This window comes from Psammomys obesus, unplaced genomic scaffold (assembly GCF_907164565.1).
Source record: "Psammomys obesus unplaced genomic scaffold, mPsaObe1.curated_primary_1811, whole genome shotgun sequence".
NCBI lineage: Eukaryota > Metazoa > Chordata > Mammalia > Rodentia > Muridae > Psammomys > Psammomys obesus.
In genome coordinates this window covers 3,447,064-3,466,734 of record NW_026591918.1, presented here as the reverse complement: position 1 = coordinate 3,466,734, position 19,671 = coordinate 3,447,064, and the positions used below count along the sequence as shown (strand labels likewise).

Genomic DNA, 19,671 nt, shown 5'->3' with positions numbered 1-19,671 from the left:
CCCTGACCCAAGGGGCATTTGCTCTAACAATTGAGCATTCAAACGGAGGAGGGGCTCAGGGGATGGCCAGCTCTTGTGCCACTGTTGCCAGAGCCATAGGAAGGGATGGCCGGTGGTTAGCTCTGCGCATCTTGCTCCAAGGACATGTCCCCAGTCATGTACAACATGCCAATAAGTGAGAGACAAGACAAGATGAACAAGCCCTCAGGGAGGTCTGATGTCCTGGGATCTCCTGGGGTGGTGGTGAGACCCTGAATGAAGACTAGGATCCCCAGAGACTAAGCACCTGAGCACAGGAGCTAATTTCAGGGGCCTGGAATCATCAGTGGAAGAGTTTAAGTGGGGCTGGGAGGGGGTACATCTGGATGTGGGGGAGCAGCCTGGAGCTTCCTTAATTTCAGGAGGATCGGCATCCTCAGTGATGACAGCCAAGCTGACAGGTACACACCAGCCATGCCGGCTTCTCTCCCTCTCTTCTGAACCCCCAGATCTAATTCTTAGTTTTTCTTTTCATGAAGGAGGAAACCACGTCACACAAAGATCCCAAGGGAAAGCCCTCTGCCCCAGTCAGCCCTAGCTGAGGCTGGGAGTGGAATATGGGCAAATGGGAAGGTTCAGGTACAAGTTGAAGGTACTCACAGTTTCCTGCATGGGGTGACTGAGGGGTTTCTCAAGGGCGGCCATGTTGTTGGGCATGTCCGGTGGGTGGGAGAGCTGGGGGGGACCATGCATGAAGTCGTTCATGGATGTCCCTCCGGGATTCCCATGGGGGAAGTCAAAATTGCCATGGCCCTGGTAGTTGTTTCCTGGGATGAGAATAAGATGGGGATGGGGAGAGGTCACCCAGGGGGAAGGTGGCCCCCCTCAGCTGACAGTATAAAAGCCAAGTTCTTCACCTCTCCCAAGACAGGCATCGCACCTGAAGCATTTGCTTTTAGCTATATGATGGAGCAGTCATGCTTTCATCTCACAGATTGGGGTATCCCATGTGTGTGATTTTGGTGTGTGCTAAAATTTCCACCCCTACCCCAGGTGTGTGAGATGCTCTATGTTACCGAAGGACAGAAAGGGGTCAAGCAAGAAGACATTGAAAGAGGCTCCCTGAACTTACAGTAGGAGCTGCTGGGCTGTTGTCTACTGGGGCTACATTTCCTACCAACCCCAGGCCCAGGGCCTGTCCCACTCTATCCAAGAATACCAGGCTCTAGATGATAACCCAGCCTCTTCAACCACTGTATCCCATACCCCAGGGTGATGGTGAGACACAGAGAATCAGAACGCTGGGGTGTTGAGGCCCTCGGCATAGGCTGTGGGAGTCAAGCCAGTAAACTAACGACTTGGGTCCACTAATCAATTACCTGGGTACCTTGTAGATCTAAGATTGGGATTCTGAGTGACAGGGTAGGATATTTTCTAGGAACTAAGTGGAAGGCAGCAGGGGTGATGTTTGAAGTCTAGAATAGCTGAGAATGAGACCAAGTGACAGTAGCCTGGGTAAGCAAAGGCTGAGCCTCCAGTGCCTAGGCTCTCTCTGGGAGAGCCAAAAAGGGCAGGACTAGACTGGCAGAGCAGGCTGTGGGACCTTTGGGCTTAGAACCATTATCCTCTCAAGTCTAGTGACCTGAGAACTATTTTTGGAGGATGGGTCTACTCTTTTGTTTTTAAGATTCATGTTTGTGTATGAGTGGAATGTTTTGCCAGCATGTACCATGTGTGTCTGATGTAAGAGGAGTTCAGAAAAGAGCATCGGATCCCCTTGAACTGGAGTTATGGTTGGTTGTGAGTCATCATGTGGGTTCTGAGAATCAAACCCAGACCCTCTGCAAGAGCAACAAGTCCTCTTAACCACTGAGCCATTTCTCTACCCCCATTCTGGCTTTCTTCTCCCATTCTGTACCTGCTACCCTCAGCACAAAAATCCAAAGTCCCTGATGAACCCAGCTGTCCTCTTCTCCCTCCCTCCCTAACCAGCACTGCATAGCATACCTTGGCTGCTGTAGTCATTGGAACTGGTGCCCCCAGGAGGAGGTGGGAGGGGGTAGGGAGATGGGCCAGGGCCCAGAGCGGCGATCATCTCCATGACGTTGGGCATGATCATCTGGCTGGGGCTCATGGTTTTAAACCGCTTTGAGGGGATGCCATCAGGGTCGTCCTTGATGTGGAGGTCTGACTTGATGGGTACTGGCCGCCAGCTGCACGTGGGGTCAATGGTGACCTCTTCAAACTCGGAGCTGGTGGAGAGCAATGGGGGAGGAGCTGAGGCTTAGCATGTCTAGCTTTGGGGATGAGAGGCTGGTGTCTACACACCTCCTCTGTGTCAAAACTGCGTACATAGGACAGAGGCCTGGAAGAGGTATTCACATCTTATTTGGTGAGATGAGAATGAATATTGTGGCTTAGAAAAACAAGTGGTTGAGCTTGGGGCTGCTGGCCCCAAGACACTCCCCTACCCACCCCTGGCTCCAAAAGGAGCTCCTGCACTGGCTGAGTTCTGTCCCTTCTAGGGCATATTGGTTCCCAAGTCCACAAATCTCCAAGGTAAGGCTGCAGACTGGTGGCTGGCCAGTACTCAGGACTGTCTGTGTCTCCTCTTTCTTCCAAGCCTGGCTGCACCTCTTTAGGGGGGGTTTCACTTACTGTTGGATGGCATTCAGGATCCCCCACATATACTGATCCACCTCCAGACCCTCGAGCAGAGCAGTTTTACTGGAAGAGAAGAATAAGGCTTGGTCTTTGTCCCTGGGGGCGGGGCCCATCCCATCCAGCACCACTGCCCTGACACTGCTGGTAGACGTATATATGGTCCAACAGAGTGCTGCCTAGTAGGGACTTCTAAGAGCCAGGCCTCTCCGGGAGCTTGTTTTGCCTGAAGGGTGGGTAAGGCAGCTTAGAGCCCCAAGAAGAGGCCAGAGGGCACCTCCTCTCTGCAAGGTGGGCATCGCTTACTTGCACACAGGACACCTCCAGGTCCCTCGCTCGCAATTCAGTTGGAGGTACGACTCCAGGTCAAAGCACTGTAAAAGTAGGTGACAGAGATAAGTAAGATCAGGGCTATCAGAGAGCACCTTGCCTTGGCTCCAGACCCTTAGGAAGACTTCATTCCCCTAGAAGAGCTCTGTGGCTCACCCTGCAGAACAACCCTGCTGTCTGTGATTGCCACTTGCACAGAGTAGCCCTCACATATCACCTCCCCGTTCTCTAAGAAGCCCTTCTAGACCCTGTGCTCCAGGAGATTCTCATTGCCATGGCCTCTTCCTGAGGCCAGGAACAGTGTGGGCTCTGGCGCTCCCTCAGTCCATCCCAGGGGTCCAGCGTGAATCTGATCCAGCTCATCAGTCTAAGAGCTTGTCCACATGTCACATGTCCACACCTACACACTCAGAAGGAGGCAGTCCTGTCTGTCACTCAGCTTTCAGGGTGAACTGTGATTCACACTGCAGCAGAAGATGCTGTACCTGGGCCCTGTGACCTTTGCAGCCCATGTGCATTCTGGGGCATGCGTCCTGCAAAGCCCCCCATGGGTCTTTGCTGGCCTGAGTTACCTCCTTTCTGAAGCTGCTCAGGGCAGGTCCTTAACTAGCCTGTGGTGTCTACCCAGGACTTTCTGCTGGCCTCCAACATCTGACTGTCTAGTTCTGCACCACCACCACCCCTCCCCAGGACCTCAGAGATGGGCCTAAGGGAGAAAATTGAGAGAGTATGTGGGACTGGCCGCCAATGGCCACAATGTCTTTCAGGGTCAGCGACAGGCCCTGTTAGCTCCGCAGCCTGCCCCTGACACCTTGCCAACTCTGTGCAGCCTGTGTCCGAGGTGTGCCTCCTGGGGCCGCTCACCTGCACATGCTTGCAATCATGGCCTCGAGCAGGCAGCTGTATGCGCCGGAACGTGATGGGGCACTTCAGAGACACCTTGATGGCGGTCTGCTCCACGCCATCCTCCCCATTGAGAGTGGTGTTACCCGAGGAGGCAGCCACACTGCTGAAATTCCGCTTGACTATGGGGGAGGAGGCACAGCGTGAGGACTGGGTTCTGCCGAGGGTTTGGATCTAAGCAAGCTCCTGAACACGTCCTGGATTACCCACGCCTGCATTCCACATGTGATGCATGCAATGTCCATGTGAGGGATTAAGGACTGAGGAGAATTCCTTTTCTGAAGAACAGACCCCACTCTCCACAGGAACAGGGACTTTTTGCAAAGCTTGCAGAAACCCAGCCTGGTGCTGCTCCTCTGATTTAACTGGGTCAGCAAAAAGTCCCCTTAGGTGGTTGTGCATGGAGTGCTGCAGGTGTGGGAATAGAAACCAGACTGCATGGGGGTGCTCTAGGGCCGCAGGAGGGAAACACTAAGAGACATAACTACAGAGGAGGATGGTCCCACCTCCCGCAAGAGGTGCTCCAGGGCGTCTCGAGGCCAGCGCCACCCAGCCTGTCCCCACCCACTCAAACTCACTTTTTGTGATACAGTGCTCAGCAGGGAGTAGGCGCTTCTTGAGGAGGCCCTGCAGCACAGAGCGCACGGAGGGCCGGTGTACCAGCTGCAGCACGAAGAGGTGGGACTGCAGAGAGAGCAGAGGGTTCAGCGTGGCTCACAGTCCCCACACCTGCCCCATCTGCGGCATATATGGCCCATGCCCAACGGTCTGCAGGGCCTCAGTGATGCCTCCCTAGGGGAGGGTACCCAAGGACCTGGGAGGAAGAGGGGCCTGGAAATCAGAATGAGGCCCAGGGCTGAGAGGCTGGGCCTCTGGAATGATTGTCCATGGTCCAGGCTTAGAGGCTAACTGTGGGTTTTTCCCCTGAAGCCTCCTGGCTGAGGTTTCAGTATACACATGGCATCAGGACTGGAACCCAGTTTATTTACTGCTCTCCTGTCCTAACTCTCCATCCTTATTGTCAAGTAGGCCCATCTCTGCCATCCCTCCTCCAGGAAGCCTTGTAGGACTGTGCACCACAATTCTTCATGCTATGGCTGGGCAGTCTCATGAAGGACTCCCATCCTATAACTCTGTAGTCTCAGCCCCTCTGCATAGACAGACAGGACCAGAGTATTTCCTTTTGGATTCGTCAGAGATACCAACAGTATGAGGGAGGCAAGTTACTTCTCTGTAAGCCCCGTATCTCTGTAAGGCCTCTGATTTCTAGGGACAGGAGGAGAGTGACAGGGGTTTGAGGTGGTCCCAAATCACATGCATTGGAGAAGTATGCATGTGCGCCTCTGTGTGCATGTATGTATGTGTACATGTGCATAAATGGGTGCATATGTATGTATCCTCCCACAGGACAACAGGAATTGACTTTAACTCCACAGTTAGCAGAGCGGGGTCTGAGGGGGAAGAAGGTGGTGGGAACATGAAAATCTCATGCAAACGGGACAAGAGTAGATCACAGCTTTGGCCTGGCCAGTGGAATAGGGGTGCTCACGCCTGGGATGGCACCACGGAATAAATGGAGGTATGTGGAGGCCCAGTGGAAAGGGGGAAAGGGCTGAGTCTAACCGAAATGGCCAGAGCATAGCAGCTTAGATCACCTTGGAGACAGAGAACGATGTCCTAGGGTATGGCTGGGGACTCAAGGGAGGCTCGCAGTCCCGTTTGCCCACTTTACTCACACAGCAGCAGGCGGTGACAGTGATCTGGATGGTGTTCCGGCCGGGCTGGCATACATGCTTGAGGTGCAGGGGCTTATGGGAGGTTTTGTTGTCGCCTCGCTCGATTGTGAGGGGTGTGGCATTGACGCTGACCTGCACCGAGGCTGGCCAGTTGGTGTTCATCTGCCGATCCTCGTGGTGGTAGCATTTGAACTGCAGTTCCAGGTCTGACCTGGGGAGGGCAGGGTGGGCACCATTCTCCTGAGTTCCCAGGGACCCTACTAGCCCTTGGCCACAGCCTTTTCCCCTTCCTTAACCTAGAGCGGTAGTTCTCACCCTTCCTGAAGCTTCCACCCTTTAATACAGTTCCTCATGTTGTGGTGAACCCCCAACCATACCATTATTTTTGTTGCTACTTCGTAACTGTAATTTTGCTACTGTCATGAATCGTAATGTAAATATCTGATAGGCAGGATATCTGATACATGCTTCCCACCAAGGGAAGCACTGCCCTGGAGACCCTCCCTACTAATCCAAATGCATCCTAACATCCCAAGCCCTCATATTTCCATATCCTATATATGACAGCCACACCCACAGCCCTGGCTGCCCCACCTGCCTAAGAGTGACTCCTCTTCCCTCTGACAGGGTCAGAAGGACAAAAGGGCAGATATCGCTTGACAAGACCAGCATCAAGGCCGATTGTGGCCATCTGCAGGTAACGGCAGGAGCTCATTTTGCCTGTGTGCCCCGAAGCCCCAGGCCTCTTGTTGTAACATCTTAGTTTCTGTGTCCTGAGTGCCCACCCGGTTTCGCAAGTGACAGCCCACTGATTGTCCAAAGCTGTGAGAGTTCAGACCTGCTGGGAGCATTGGCCCGAAGGAGGCTTCCTAGGCAACTGTGCTGGGATGAGGCTGCAAGCTAGGTCTTGGGTGAACCTTGCTTGATGACCAAAGACCTAGAAGGGGGTTTCGGAACCTAGGAGCTCCCAGTTCAAATCTTAGGACTACTGTTTGCTGTGAGAACTCAAGTTCTTTAAGACAGTCCTCTAGCCTTAGTTTCCCTTCCATCAAAAGGAAAAGCATTGCCTCCTTCAAGGCTCTGATGCACAGAGCCCAGCCCACGCACTTGAGCTCAGCCCTGTGGTGGGCAGCACCAGACAGTGGCCATCTCCTTGCAGTCTACAGAGATTGGTGAGCCTACCTAGCCCAGCCCTGTTCTTGTAGCCTCCTCTCTTCACACTGGCCACGTTCAGGTTGATGTTTTTCCCTTTTGCTAACTCATCACCTGGAGATACCCTCCTCCCAGCCTTTAGGGAAGTGATAGCGTCCTCACTCTCGGGAAAGTCCAGCCAGCACTCAGACTGGGCTAACAGCTGTTCCCAGCCGTTGATGCTTGACCCCTCTCCTGTGGGTTCCCTGTGACATTCCCAGGGCCTTGTATAGTGCAGGGCCTTAGCAATGATGCCGAAGAGGGGACCATGACAGGAAGCTGCTACCAGCACCTGTGCAAGACCACTGCAGAGCCTGGGGCAGGAAATCGCCATGCAGGTCACCTCACCTCCACATCAGTGTCTGGTGAACCGTGGGCCGCAGGTGGAACACGTGGTTGCTGACGGCCAGGTTGTGCTCCAGTCGGAAGGGCTCCAGAACCACGCCATCCCGCACGGGGAACGTGAGTCGTAGCTCATCGTTGTGGTTGGCTGGGCAAAGACAGGACCATGTGAGTGTAAGTACCCCAGCCACACAGGTGCTGGGGAGGGAGTGGGGCTCACCCATGTGACACCGCCTTGGGAAAGCACGCTCACAGAACACTAACTCGGGCTAAGAGCCACAGAAAGTGGGGTATGCCCAAGCACATGGGCGAGAACCTGTGGTGCCTCTGGCTCACCCCACCCTGCAATCCCGTTTCTCTCCCTGGCCTCTCTGTACATGAAGACCCTGGCTCTTCCTGGTGGCCAGGGGCAGGTAGGCCAATGGACAATCTAGTTCCCCACACCAAAGGTCACTGTGAGAGGGGAATGCTTATTCTCAGCCCTCCTGCTCTTTCTGCATAACTCCTACCCCAGGTAGCCCAGCTTCTGGGCCCTCTGACCCCGCCCACTGGAGGCTTCCAGATAGAGTTGTCTGAAGAATGGAAGAATGGATACTCTGGGCTCCTCACCTGGGGGTGGTGGCAGAGCGCTCATATTTGGCTTGATGTCAGGTGGGAAAGGCGGCTTGACATCTTGGCTGGGGGACAGGTAGGGAGGTATGCTGCTCCCGGGAGTCATGGGGGGTGTTGGGTTCCCTGGAACAGGTGAGTGGGGGTAATTTGCCACAGGAACCGGCCTGGGAGGCTGGAAAAAGATATCAGAAATAGGTTATGAACTTACAGGGAGGTAATGGGTCAAGCTGAGGACATACACTTTACTGTGTCAAAGTCCTGTCCTCCTCACTCCCTCTCCCCTGCAGATCCTGGTCCTTTGGAGGACAGGCGAGACTGGGAAGGACGCTATCCTTTACCAAAGCCTACTTTGCTGAGCCCCTCAGGGTTAGACATTTGGGAGTTCCCAAAGGCAGGGGTCAAAGGGACACAGAGGCTCAGTGTGTTCAGGACTTGTCTAACCTATACTAGGAGGAAAGGACAGCTGGACTCTAGTCTACATTCCTTGGCCCTGTTCGGGAGATCCCAGTCCCTGGGTCCCTTTCTTTGTCACTATCTTTGTCTGGTTGTCTGTAGGGACCATAGTTGTCCCTGGTAACTTATTAAAGCAGTGAACTCCAGGTCCTAAGCAAAGCTATGCAGCAAATGGTCATGAAGTGCATCCTCTACCTGTGGACCCCTAAAGCCATGCAGAGATGTTGGGGAGGGAAGGTAAGCAGTGTTCATGCCTGCTGATACCTGCTGAGGGTCAGCTGGACTTTCTAAGACTAAAGTGACACTCACCCTGTTGACGCTCCCTTGGCTGTAGCTGCTATAGCTGCCTCCGGAGAAGGTGTTGTTCTGTCCATTAAACTGTTCCGGCTGTAGAAAGAAAATAGTCCAATTAGCAGACGGCAGAACAGCCCCATGGCCTAACTCCTTCAGAGACATGAGTATACTGGGAAAGAGGGTACTCAGATGGGGTCTCTAGAACCAGGGTGGAGAGCGGAGGGGCCAAGCTTTGCTTCTTTTGTTCACAGATACAACTTTAGCAAAAAGACTCCAAAAGAGCAATGGGTAGGTGCTAAATTCTGAGCAAAGATGGTAAACATAAGTTGGCAGTGTAAAATATGGAGGGGTTTTCCCTTCCTAGACGGTATTTTGCAATAACACCAATGGAAAAGGTTAAACGCTCAAAGATCTTTATCACAGCAGCATTGTAAAAGAGAGGGAAGGGCCAGCCAGGGTGTGATCACCTCAATGGGCTGCTAGGCAGCCATTTAAACAAGGACAGAGACATTCTATAAGCAACAAGGATACAACAAATGCAGGGGGTAGATACAGACTCAAGATCACGGTGGCAGTTATGCTTTGTCTTTCAGAATTATGCCTCCTCTGCCGTCACTATCTCATGCACTGTGAATAAAGGACGGGCAGGCTCCCATCCGAGTCCACAGACACAGCTGAGCACCCGGAGAAAGCCAGAAATGTCGCCCCTGCCCCTTGATTCCTTCAGGAATACACAGAGGGTTAGCTGCTGTGTTAGAGGGGGGTTACATGAGTGCCTGGGTGCCCTGAAGATGAGACTCACCTTGTAATACTGCCCCATGTTGACCGTGGGAGGTGGGTACTGCCCGGTGCTGGGTTGGCTCGGCATCCTTTGTCCGGGGTAGTTGGGAGATGTGAGTGGCCTTGGAGGGTTAGGGGTGGGGTACTGGCCTGGCTGGGTGGGGAACTGGCTGTTTGGTCCATATTGCTGGTTTCCATAGTTGGGCTGTAGGAACAGAGAAAGGACAGGGGCAGGTCAGGGGTGATGTACTTAACTTTTCTTTCTTTCTTTCTTTCTTTTTTTTTTTTTAAGATTTTTATTTTACTGCTCAAATATATGTATGTGTAGCATGTCTGTGCCCGGTACCTGTGAAGATCAGAAGAAGGTATTAGAACCCTTGGAACTAGAATTATGCATGGTTATGAGCCATTATGTGGGTCTTGGGAACTGAACCTGGCTCCTCTCCACTTATTGCAAGAGTAATAAGTGCTCTTAACCACTTAGCCATCTCTCCAGCTCCCTAGATCTCTCCTTAGCTATGTATCTACCCACAAGATACTCTCTCTCTATGCCCTATGGAGAGAATGAACCAGAAGATATTGAAAGCTTCTGCTTGTTTTGACATCCAGGGACCCTACATTCTGCATGTTCAGGTCATAGGCCACCTCTCCACAAAACTGTTCTTCTGGAAGCTTGTGCCTTCATAACTCCATGGATGCTCAGAGCCCCTCAGTTGCATGTTTCAAGGTCCAATCCTAAAGTACTCCTTTCTTTCTCCCAGTGCTTTCATCTCCTAAGGCTGTGTCTCCCACTGTGTGCCCCAATGTGTCAGGGAGATGCAGGTCACAAAATTTTCTTCCGAGGACAAGTCCCACAACGAGACTGATCTGGATAGCACTATCCCTATGACCTTCACTTAGCAAAACATCTACCCAGTGTTCCATTCCTAGCAGTGCCAACCCACGATCTATACAGCCGTGGGGGAACTAGTCAAGGAGGGCAGCAAGACAGCCCCTCCTGGAGAGGTGACTCAGAAAAGAGACAGGGCGGCCTCCTGCTGCCTTTCCTATCTGGAACAGTGGATGACCCAGGGTTTCCTGTAACTTAAGTACCCAGGATATGGTGTCCCGGAGTCTATGGTTCCTTGCCTGTCTACTCAAGAATATTCTCTAAGAGTCATCCTCTAGTCTCAAATCTAGTTGGTAATAGCACCCCACTGCCTAGAAGCCCACATCAGAGTGGGCAGTGCTCAGGAAGTTTCCATGACTCACTGTGGGGCCTATTAGCGATTTTGGGCCACAGTGAGAGATGGCTGGTACCTGTGTGTTCACCAGGCTACAGGAGTGTTGTAGGGGACCGGACAACACGACTCCAGCCTGTACTAAGGTTTACCACTTTTTTGTTTTGTTTTGTTTTGTTTTTTTTGAGATAGTGTTTCTCTGCATTTAGCCCTGGTTGTCCAGGAACTTGGCTCTATAGACCAGGTTGGTTGTGAACTCACAGAGATCTGCCTGCCTCTTGCCTCTCGAATGCTGGCATTAAAGGTGAGTGCCATCACCGCCTGGCTAGGTTGTACCGCTTCTACCATAGGATAAGCATGTCACCATAAGGTAAAGGCCAGAGCTCCCAGACAGGGAGCACTCAGCATTTATAACCGACCAGCTGGGAAGCAGCAATGCTTTGTAGAGGACTTCTTTAGTAAGAGCAGAGGGCCTGACTTCAATGTAGCGCTCTCAATAAGTAATTCTTTGTGTCCTCGTCTCAGGTCAGCAGCCTAAGGCTCAACGTGTATGCCCAGTGCAGCCAACAGTCTATCAGGCAGTTGAGGGTACAGGATACGAAAAGCCTGGGTGGGGCTGTGAAGTGAAGCCATCAACTTACAGCCCCAACCCAAGGTCAGCCAGGGCTGAGAGGAGGCCCATGGGCCTTTGGATTCCTCTCCCTGAACTGGTGCCCACTAGGGTGAGGCTCAAGGCTTGAATTAGCCTCCTGGGTGTATGGGAATCACCTAGGTCCCTATTCTTGAGCCTCAAGCTTAGGGACACCTATACCAGATATCACAAAGAGCTGATATCTGAACTTTTACCGAAGGGACCTGTGAAGACAGAGATCTTATGCTTTTGAGGAAAGAAATCTGCTGAAGGCCACAGCCTTGACCAGCCAGAAGGTCATGCCCTGAGACGATGGAGAGCTGGGGTGCCAAGCCCAGGAAGGGGCACCACAGCGTGTGCCAAACACAAGCTTCACTGGGTAGGGGCGGGTGGGGACATTTGTTGGACCAGGATCCTGGTCTCAATGCTGCTCAGTTGTTTTGAGTGTCACCAAGGCCTAGTGACAGCCTAGTGACCTTACACGGAGTTTGAGAGAGTCTGCTGGGAGAAGCCAGAGCCAGCCCAGTAGATCAACTGTGACAGGAGTAAGCCCCAGGGACGCACTGCTTGCTGTCCCCAGGAGTAAGCCCCAGGGACGCACTGCTTGCTGTCCCCATTCTTGCCACACTTACCTCTCCCGGGTATGGCCTCTTTATGCTCTGAATAGGAAGGGACTGGGGCCGGGGGCCTGGGTAGGTCTGCTGGGGCATCCTTTGCCCATGTGTGCCAAAGGGGCTGATGCCGGGTGGCCGGGGCTGGTTCATGCCCATGGGAGGGCCGCTCATCCCCGAGGGCGTCATGCCAGCTGCCATGCTGGCAGGGTTCATGCTGCCCCCCATGGAGGCAGGCCCCCGAGGCCCGGGTTGGTTCATGAATTGGCTGTTATACGCCTGGGTGGGACCCATCTGGAAAGAGGAACACACCTTCAACGGGAGAAGAAGAAAAAAAAAAGAATAAAATGCCACATGCATTGAAAGTGCAGGAAGGGAAGGTTAGGGGGCTATGGGGGAAGGGACACCTTCCCATGTGGCTGCAGTTAGGAACCAGGAAGTGTCAAAGGACCCAGTCCTCCAGGGCTCAATACTGCCCTCTGCAGGCTGCATGGGAAAATGCATCTGGGGGGTGGGTAGGGCAGGGAGCAGTCACTCCAATGCACAGGCAGCATTTCCAGGGAGGCAGGCAGGGGACAGGGAGGAGGACAGGGATGGGAGGGGCACAGGGAGGACGCAGGAAGAGGAGGCAGATGAGGATGGAGGCTGAAGCCCTTTCCTGAAAGCCCTGGCCTTGCCCTTGGTCAGTGGCCAATGGAGATACACCCCTCTGAGTGCGATACACTGAGTGCGACTAACCTAGCCCGCTTCCTTCTGCCCACGCAGTACCCTTCCTCCATGCTTCTGCCCTGCATGGTTGCGGGGTTCCCCTTTTTATACCCCACCCACTCTATCCTTTGAAGGGGAGACATCTATGATGAGGCCTGGGTGAAATCCAGAGTACATTAACAGGACCATAGTGGCCTCAGAGGCGATTATGGATCGGCTAATAAAGCCATTTTAGGCACAGAGTCCACTGTTTGGTAAGCAGGAACTCTGAGACTGACAGGGCACCTCTGCTTCCATATGCATACATGAACCACCAACCCACGAAGAGCACAGCACACCAAAAACCCCTGTCACACTCAACCTTACTATCACACCCATACCCTAACACACACCCTTTTAGGGGCTTCCAAGGATACCCATGGCCCCTACACTCAGGATTTCTCCAGTCTGGGTGAGGCCAGACCAGGAGGCAGGAACCCTTACCGGTCCATATTGGTTTATATCCTTGTTCTGTGTCTCTTGCAAGGCTGCCACTGTAGCTGTGGCTGTGGCTGTGGCTGTGGCGGCTGCGGCTGCTACTGCAGCTGCTGCTGCAGCAGCAGCTGGTTGGGTGAAATCAGCAGGAGGCCGGGTGTGTGGGGGGATGCCCATGCCTGCAGGGGCACTGGGACCCCCAGGGTAACTGTGGAGGAGGAGGAGGAAGGAGTCAGAAAGCAATCCCAAGCTGACCCTGGGACATGCCCGGTTCCAGGAGGAAGACTACAAGGTTGTATTAATGCATTCTATGCGTCTAGCTTTTGGGTGTGAGGCCCCTTTGGGGATCTGAGACTCCTGAGGTTGGCAGCTACTCTTGCTACTAGTGATGACTGGGCCACTGGTTCCTTGAATCTTTGCTGGTGCTAGGATGCTTCCATCGCCTCTCTGCTTTCCCTTGGCCACCACAGTCTACCTTCTAGTGGGCCTGAGCATTGTATGGTGCTGTGTGGCAGAGCTGCGGACATGGATTGAGGAGTGTGAGACAGTTTTGAACTACAAGGGCAGAAACTCAGCAACTTTGACCTTAGCGCTGGGTGGACTGAGGTCAAGGTGGCTAAGATAGCGAAGGGTGGCTTGCCTGCTTCTGTCCCTTCCTGACTGCAGTCTGAAGTTGGGGACTGTAGTTTCCATTTCATCTCTACAGGTCAGTGAGGCAAAGAGCTTTCTAAACTTTGGACAGGTGGAGCCCACTGCCGCTGCTCTTCATTTCTGCCAGTTCATCTCACTGTCTTTTAAAACATAACCATACAAGGCTAAGAAGGAAGTGATACTGTATCCTTTCTACCCCTGTGAGGCTGATGCCAGCCTAATGAGACACGTGGCAGAACTGTCTTCATATCCTGGACCAGGCGATGTGTAGCTGGAATTCAAGTCACAGTCCTTCCTAGGTTTGGTAGGAAGGCAGGGCTAACACGCCTCCATAGAAGGGCACCACGTCAGGTAGGTCACTCACCTGGCTCCGAAGCCCCCGCTACCAGGGTAGCCGGGCCGGCCATACATGTTGGGCTGGATGTAGGGCTGTGCAGGGCCAGCTTTGGTGGAGAACTGCTGCTGCTGCCCTGCAAACTGGGGGGAGTTGAGGCCGGGGTTGCTGGTGCTCATGCCCGATGCCATGGGGTTGCCACCTGGATTCATAGGGTTGTTGGCATTGGCCATAGGGTTCCCAAGGACCTGCAAGCAGAGAGAGTGGCTGTCATTGAGGTCAGTGCCTGAGGCAGTATGGAGAAAGAGTAACAAGAAAATAAAGAGTGAAACATTGCAGTGACGGCACAATGGAGAGGACCATGGGGGTGGTTGCATAGTCCCAAGAACCTAAGCGTTCAGAAGAAGTGGGCTGAGAACTTATGGAGTGAGGCAAAGGCACAGCCAAGGCTCACAAAGCTAGCTCGAGTGGTCCTCAGGGCTGCAGAGAGGGATATGAGCCAGGTCAGGAGCGCTTGGCCAGCACTAGCCAACTCTACAATAGGGACTGGGTGCCAGGGGCCTGGACAAACGGGGCCTGGGCTGCTGCTCTGACTGTCTTGGTCAGAGGTTATCTGTGGATGGAGACCCCAAGGAAGCATGATAGCTCCCTCCAAAGTGGCCTGGCCCAGGTCCAGCAGTGAGAAAGCCTCTGTTAGGATAGAGACGAGGAGAGAGAAAAGAGGAAGAAACAAGAATGAAAATAGTTTTGTCAGGTTAAGGCACACTTTACTGAAAAGGCAACATCTTGGTAAAACCTAAACCAGGCCATTCAGGCTCAAGGGTTCTCAGTTTAGAACCCTGAGGTCAGGAACATACAGGGAGTTTCTTGTTTACACAACTCTGAGTAAACATGGCCTCAGAAGAGTACTTGCGGCCAGCCCCTCTTCTATCCCAGAAGGCCCTGCAATGGGGCTAATCCTCAGGGACCCAGCTTGTGTCTCTCCTGACGCAGATGTGTACCCTTCTTGGAGTGATGTGCTCTGCAGCTGGAAATGCTGAGACTGTCCTCAGAGAGGAGGGCTGTCGTGGCATGGCTCTCTGGAGATCCTCCCCCCACCAGGGGAGGAATGAGACATGGAGGCTCGGAAGGAGCCTTGGGCAGGGGATGGGATAGATCCTTACCTGACTCTGGGAGGTGTTGGTCACTCCCCACACCGTGGTGACCACGGAGAGGGAGCCGGGAGGCTGATTGGTATTCTGCTGCCAAGGGACAGAGTCATAAGGAAATGACCCATCACTGCAGAGAGAGAAGAAGTCTTCAGAGCTCGGGCAGGGCTCAGGTGTCTTCACCCCACCATGCCAGCTGACCCTTGCCCCAGTAAGCCCTGGGACTCCAGGCTCACAACAGCACTTGATGCAGAAAAGATGGACCTTCCATGGGAACAGGCCCGGCAGACGTGACCCCCATCATTGTGGGGCCATCCCTGTGGTAGCTGCTCTAACTGGGCCCACAGTCCAGCAGCTATGCAGTGAAGAAACCAGTGTGACCTTAAAGCTCACTCTAAGCCCCCTCTTCAGGTATGCTGATTGCTCCTGACCCTCCAGAAACAGCCAGGACCTTGGCATTGTTTCCACTGGAGACAGCCTGGTTCCAACTTTACAGAGGCTAGAAGGGTCTATGGTGGAATCTTGCTTTCATCTTTGCTCTTAGCACCTCATGCCAAACTAGCTACTGAGTCCCACTGACCTGGCTTTTGGAATTTAGGCTTAGATCACCCTGTCACCCTTCCTCTGGGCCCACAACCAAGCCTGGCTGGGTGCCTCACCCCCCAACCCCCAAGTCCTGTGCATATCGCTGCCTGGCAGATACCTTCCCATGCCTACAAGTCAGCACCATCAGCCTCCAGTGTTTACTGGGTAAAGTCCAAATTTACTCCAGAATGACCTGTCCTACCAGCTTGTCCCCAAGCTTGCACCACATCTCCTCATCCCATCTCCGCACTGGCTACCTGGTACAGGGACCCCTTTCCAAGGAGCCCACACAGATTAGAACCCAGGAATCTACATCCTCTACTCCAGTCTCAGGTTTACAGGAAGCAGTCAGGGTGGTATGGTGTGATTTCCAGCCTTGAGGCTTGCCAGGGTCCCTAGCCCCGCTGTAAATTCACCTGCACTTTCTCAGTGAGAGCCATAAAACACCATACCTGTGCGCCAGAGCAGGAGAACATCATCTGTGACGCCTCTCCTCTGGTGGAGAGGTGTTCTACCTCCACCGCTCTGTGCTCACTTCCTGCTTCTCTGGAAAGTCACCTCTTTGGCAAGCCTTCCCATTTCTCATAATATAGAAAAGGACCCAGCCCTGTCTTTTACGTATTTTTCACATTTCACTTCATTATATTATTACACATTTGACTAGTATCTTGATGAATGCAGCATGTCTGTGGGACAAAGTGCATTAAAGGCCAATGGACAAACAAGCCAGCCGGAGGCCGGACCTTGAACTAGTCCTGAGCAGGGAAAAGCGCCACAGAGCAAAACCTGTATTTTCTAGGCCATAGTGACTGAGTTATGTAGCCTCTGATCTCGTCTTTCATGGTGGTCACAGAGTAACTCTACCTCAAGGTGTTCTAGATCCCTGCTGCCTGGAAAGGAGTCCTGGACCTGCCCCTCACTAGCTCTCCCCACAGGTGTCTTTTGGGGCAAGTTCCCACACTTGTATTTGTGAGAAGATCCTGAGAGCCTGCCTTCATGCATTCCCCAAACACAGAAGTGGGTACTGATGTCCAGTAGCGAGAATGGTTGCCTAGCATGCACGAAGCCAGGGCTTTGATCTCCAGCACTGCAAGAACAGCCTAGAGATAAACATCTACAAACACCCTCAGACAGAAGAATCAGAGGTTCAAAGTCATCCTTGGCTTATATAAAAAGTTTGAGCCTAGACTGGGCTGTCTCAAAACAAAGACAAAAACAAAACCCTAAGTTCAAACTAAACAACACAGAACACAGCAGCCCATAGTGCAAATGAATACTGTTCTCTCAATGTAACTGCCACAGCGGACTGAGAATCAGCACCAAAAGGCTCAGTCAAGTACCTGATTATGAGCACAGGCCTTGGGGGCTGAGCAGGACATATGCCAAGAGGAAAAAGAAGTGCCCTTGAAGTGACACAGGCTCATTTTTTTTTTTTTTTTTTTTTTTTTTTGGAGATCAAGGGGAAAGAGAGAGTTAGAATGGTGAAAGAACAGGGCATTGCTGACTAGACAGAACAGGGCCCAGTAGCACAGGGGCTGATTGGGGACTAAGGGGAGCCTGAGAAAGTGGAGCTTCAGGCCAGGCTAGAAGGGGCATCTCCAGGGAAGGGCTGAGCCACAGCTGGCACAAGGCAAGGGGCCTGGCTGGAAGATGTTTTCACAAAAGAGAGGAGACCCCTGTGGACAGGTATGTGCTGGACAGACACGAGATCTCAAGTGACTCGAGGCAAAAGTCTGTCTTTCCCCCACCATACCCCTCTCCTCAGAACTGCTTCACAAACTTCCTACCCCCTTCCAGGCCAGGGTAACATGGCAGCTGGACAGGTTCACGAGGGCCCCTGTCTCTCACCACCTTGGTTCCCAGGCTACTGCATCTAAGGCCCCTACTACCTTCAGCACCACAGCTGGGCCTTGTGGGAGGAAATCAGCCTCTTCCTGTTCCACCCACAACCAATGGGAAACAAATTGAGCCAGCATTCCCAAAGGGGGCACTCCACTGCCTGGCTAGCAGGCTCCTTGTCCCAGAGCAAAGGTAGCCATGTTCTTAATGTGCACAGGACCTGTGGGCTGCTGGGTGCACACTGGAGAAGCAAGTGAGAGGCACAGGAGGGTGGCCTCGGCCTGACAGCGGAAGCGGCAGCCACCAGCACACTGTGACACATGGTTGTCTAAGGGCTCTCAAGCCTGCGGGCACCCACAGTATCTGCCCAGTGATGTATCACCTCTGCCTGGGCTCTCACCTCTACCCCTGCCCTGTGTCCAAAATCAAGGACAAACCAAGCTCTTGCGGAAGCAGGAAAAAGGGGCTGCCTGGGGTGGGAAGGGACCAAGTGACAAAACGTATGTGTGTGGGGGCATGGGCTCTGGGAAATACATCCCAAGGCCTTTGGGTGAGGGTGTAAGCATTGCCCAGCAGGAAGCCAGGATGGAACTCTGGAGTCTCAGTGACCAGCTGTGGCACCCCAGCTTTCTCCTCTGGGCTTTTCTTAAGAAAAAAAATAAAATTGTAGCTTGTAATTCCAGCACTCAGGGAGGCAGAGGCAGGCATATCTCTGTGAGTTCAAGGCCAGCCTGGTCTACAAAGCATGTCCAGGACAGCCAAAGCTACACACAGGGTTTTGAGAAACCCTGTCTGGAAATGTTCCCTCCCCTCCAAATTTATAGGCAGTGGAGTAGTGCAGAGTGTTAGCTCTAGCACTCGGGGGGCAAAGGCAGATGGACGTCTATGAGTTAGAGGCTAACCTGGTTTGCATAGTGGCTTCCAGGTCAGCCAGAGCTATCTTGGAAGACTTGGAAAAAAAAAAAAAAACAAAAACCAACTTCTTTTGTGTGTGTACGCATATATAGGAAGATGTATGCCACAGTACATACGCAGAAATCGGAGGACAAATTGTAGGAGTTGGTTCTCTCCTTCCACTGTGTTGGTTCCAAGAGATCAAACAATCTAGTTCTCAGGGTTGATGGTAGGTGCCTCCATCCACTGGGCTACCTCGATGGCACTTTTTGCTTTCTTTTTTTAAAAAACAATTTTCTGAGGGCAAGAAGGGCCTACTACCAACGGAGCCTGGTACAGATGTGCAAAAAGGAACTATGTATGAGAGTTCAGTATTTTTCCTTTTGTTTTGAGACAGGGTCTCACTATGTAACCCATAGTTGGCCTTGGATTTTCAACCCTGCTACCCCAGCCACCCCTGTGCTGGGACTGTGGGTAGAAGGTAGTACCTTTGGCTTTGCTTTCTGAGTGCTGGCAATTGAACCCAGGGCCTTGATCCATACCCTCTGCCTGCTCTAAAGGGGCTGTTTTCATACATCTTATCCTCTAGCGGACAGCGAAGAGCCTGTCAGGCTATTGTTTGGGGGCACACACAGGTCCCTGGGGATCCTGGGGTACAAGCAGTACCACACTTGGTACTGCTATTCTTCCTACAGATGAGGAAACTGGGGGTCAGAAACTGGTGCCCCTCTCACACTATGTCTCTATCTAGCACACCAGGGCCTCTCTTTGGACGTAACAAATCGATGCCCCTGAAGGAGTATCGAGATTACCCTTGATCTCAGAGGCTCCAGTGGCTTTGATTGTAATCAAATTAATAGATAAACAAGATTTATTAGACTCTTAATTAGCTTTGCAACACTGATTTGCATAGAGACAATGTGCTAGTCACAAACGGCTTTTTAAATCACTCATTAAAATCCTAGATGAGGAAGCAGAAGTTGTTGGGATGAAATCCAGAACACCTCAGCGATGCTGAAGTTGTCCTTCTGCCCTGGCAATGGCTAGATCCTCCAGGAACCTCCCAGCTTCCATCTTGGAGTTATGGGGGTGGGGTATGTAAGATGTTTCTGTGGCTCTTTGCTAAGTGGAAGATGACCTTGGTATAGTCAATGGCGAAGCTAAAACAGGAGCATAGGACTTTTACAGGCTACAGTTAGTTCATATTCTTAACAGGGTTACAGCTATACTCACAAAGCAAGTGCTTTCAGAGCACCCTGGCTCCTCTCTACATTTTTCTCATGTCTCTTTGGGAC

At 52.5% G+C, this 19,671-nt stretch overlaps 1 protein-coding gene across 5 annotated transcripts in view; it reads right to left on the bottom strand.

The window, feature by feature from the left end:
- Positions 1-19,671, bottom strand: part of Zmiz1 (zinc finger MIZ-type containing 1) — a 201,262-nt gene that overhangs the window by 7,691 nt on the left and 173,900 nt on the right. For 4 of the 5 annotated variants that reach the window (XM_055612239.1, XM_055612236.1, XM_055612235.1 and 1 more), the window contains 15 exons: positions 15,074-15,188; positions 13,941-14,158; positions 12,935-13,133; positions 11,765-12,055; positions 9,304-9,486; positions 8,517-8,594; positions 7,752-7,926; positions 7,149-7,290; positions 5,610-5,820; positions 4,452-4,557; positions 3,835-3,995; positions 2,947-3,014; positions 2,638-2,706; positions 1,987-2,231; positions 640-806 (listed from right to left, as the gene is read on the bottom strand). In XM_055612239.1, the coding sequence (XP_055468214.1) occupies positions 640-806; positions 1,987-2,231; positions 2,638-2,706; positions 2,947-3,014; positions 3,835-3,995; positions 4,452-4,557; positions 5,610-5,820; positions 7,149-7,290; positions 7,752-7,926; positions 8,517-8,594; positions 9,304-9,486; positions 11,765-12,055; positions 12,935-13,133; positions 13,941-14,158; positions 15,074-15,188 (2,428 nt within the window). The remainder of the gene's footprint in view (positions 1-639; positions 807-1,986; positions 2,232-2,637; positions 2,707-2,946; positions 3,015-3,834; positions 3,996-4,451; positions 4,558-5,609; positions 5,821-7,148; positions 7,291-7,751; positions 7,927-8,516; positions 8,595-9,303; positions 9,487-11,764; positions 12,056-12,934; positions 13,134-13,940; positions 14,159-15,073; positions 15,189-19,671) is intronic. The other variant, XM_055612238.1, reaches the window with a different exon arrangement.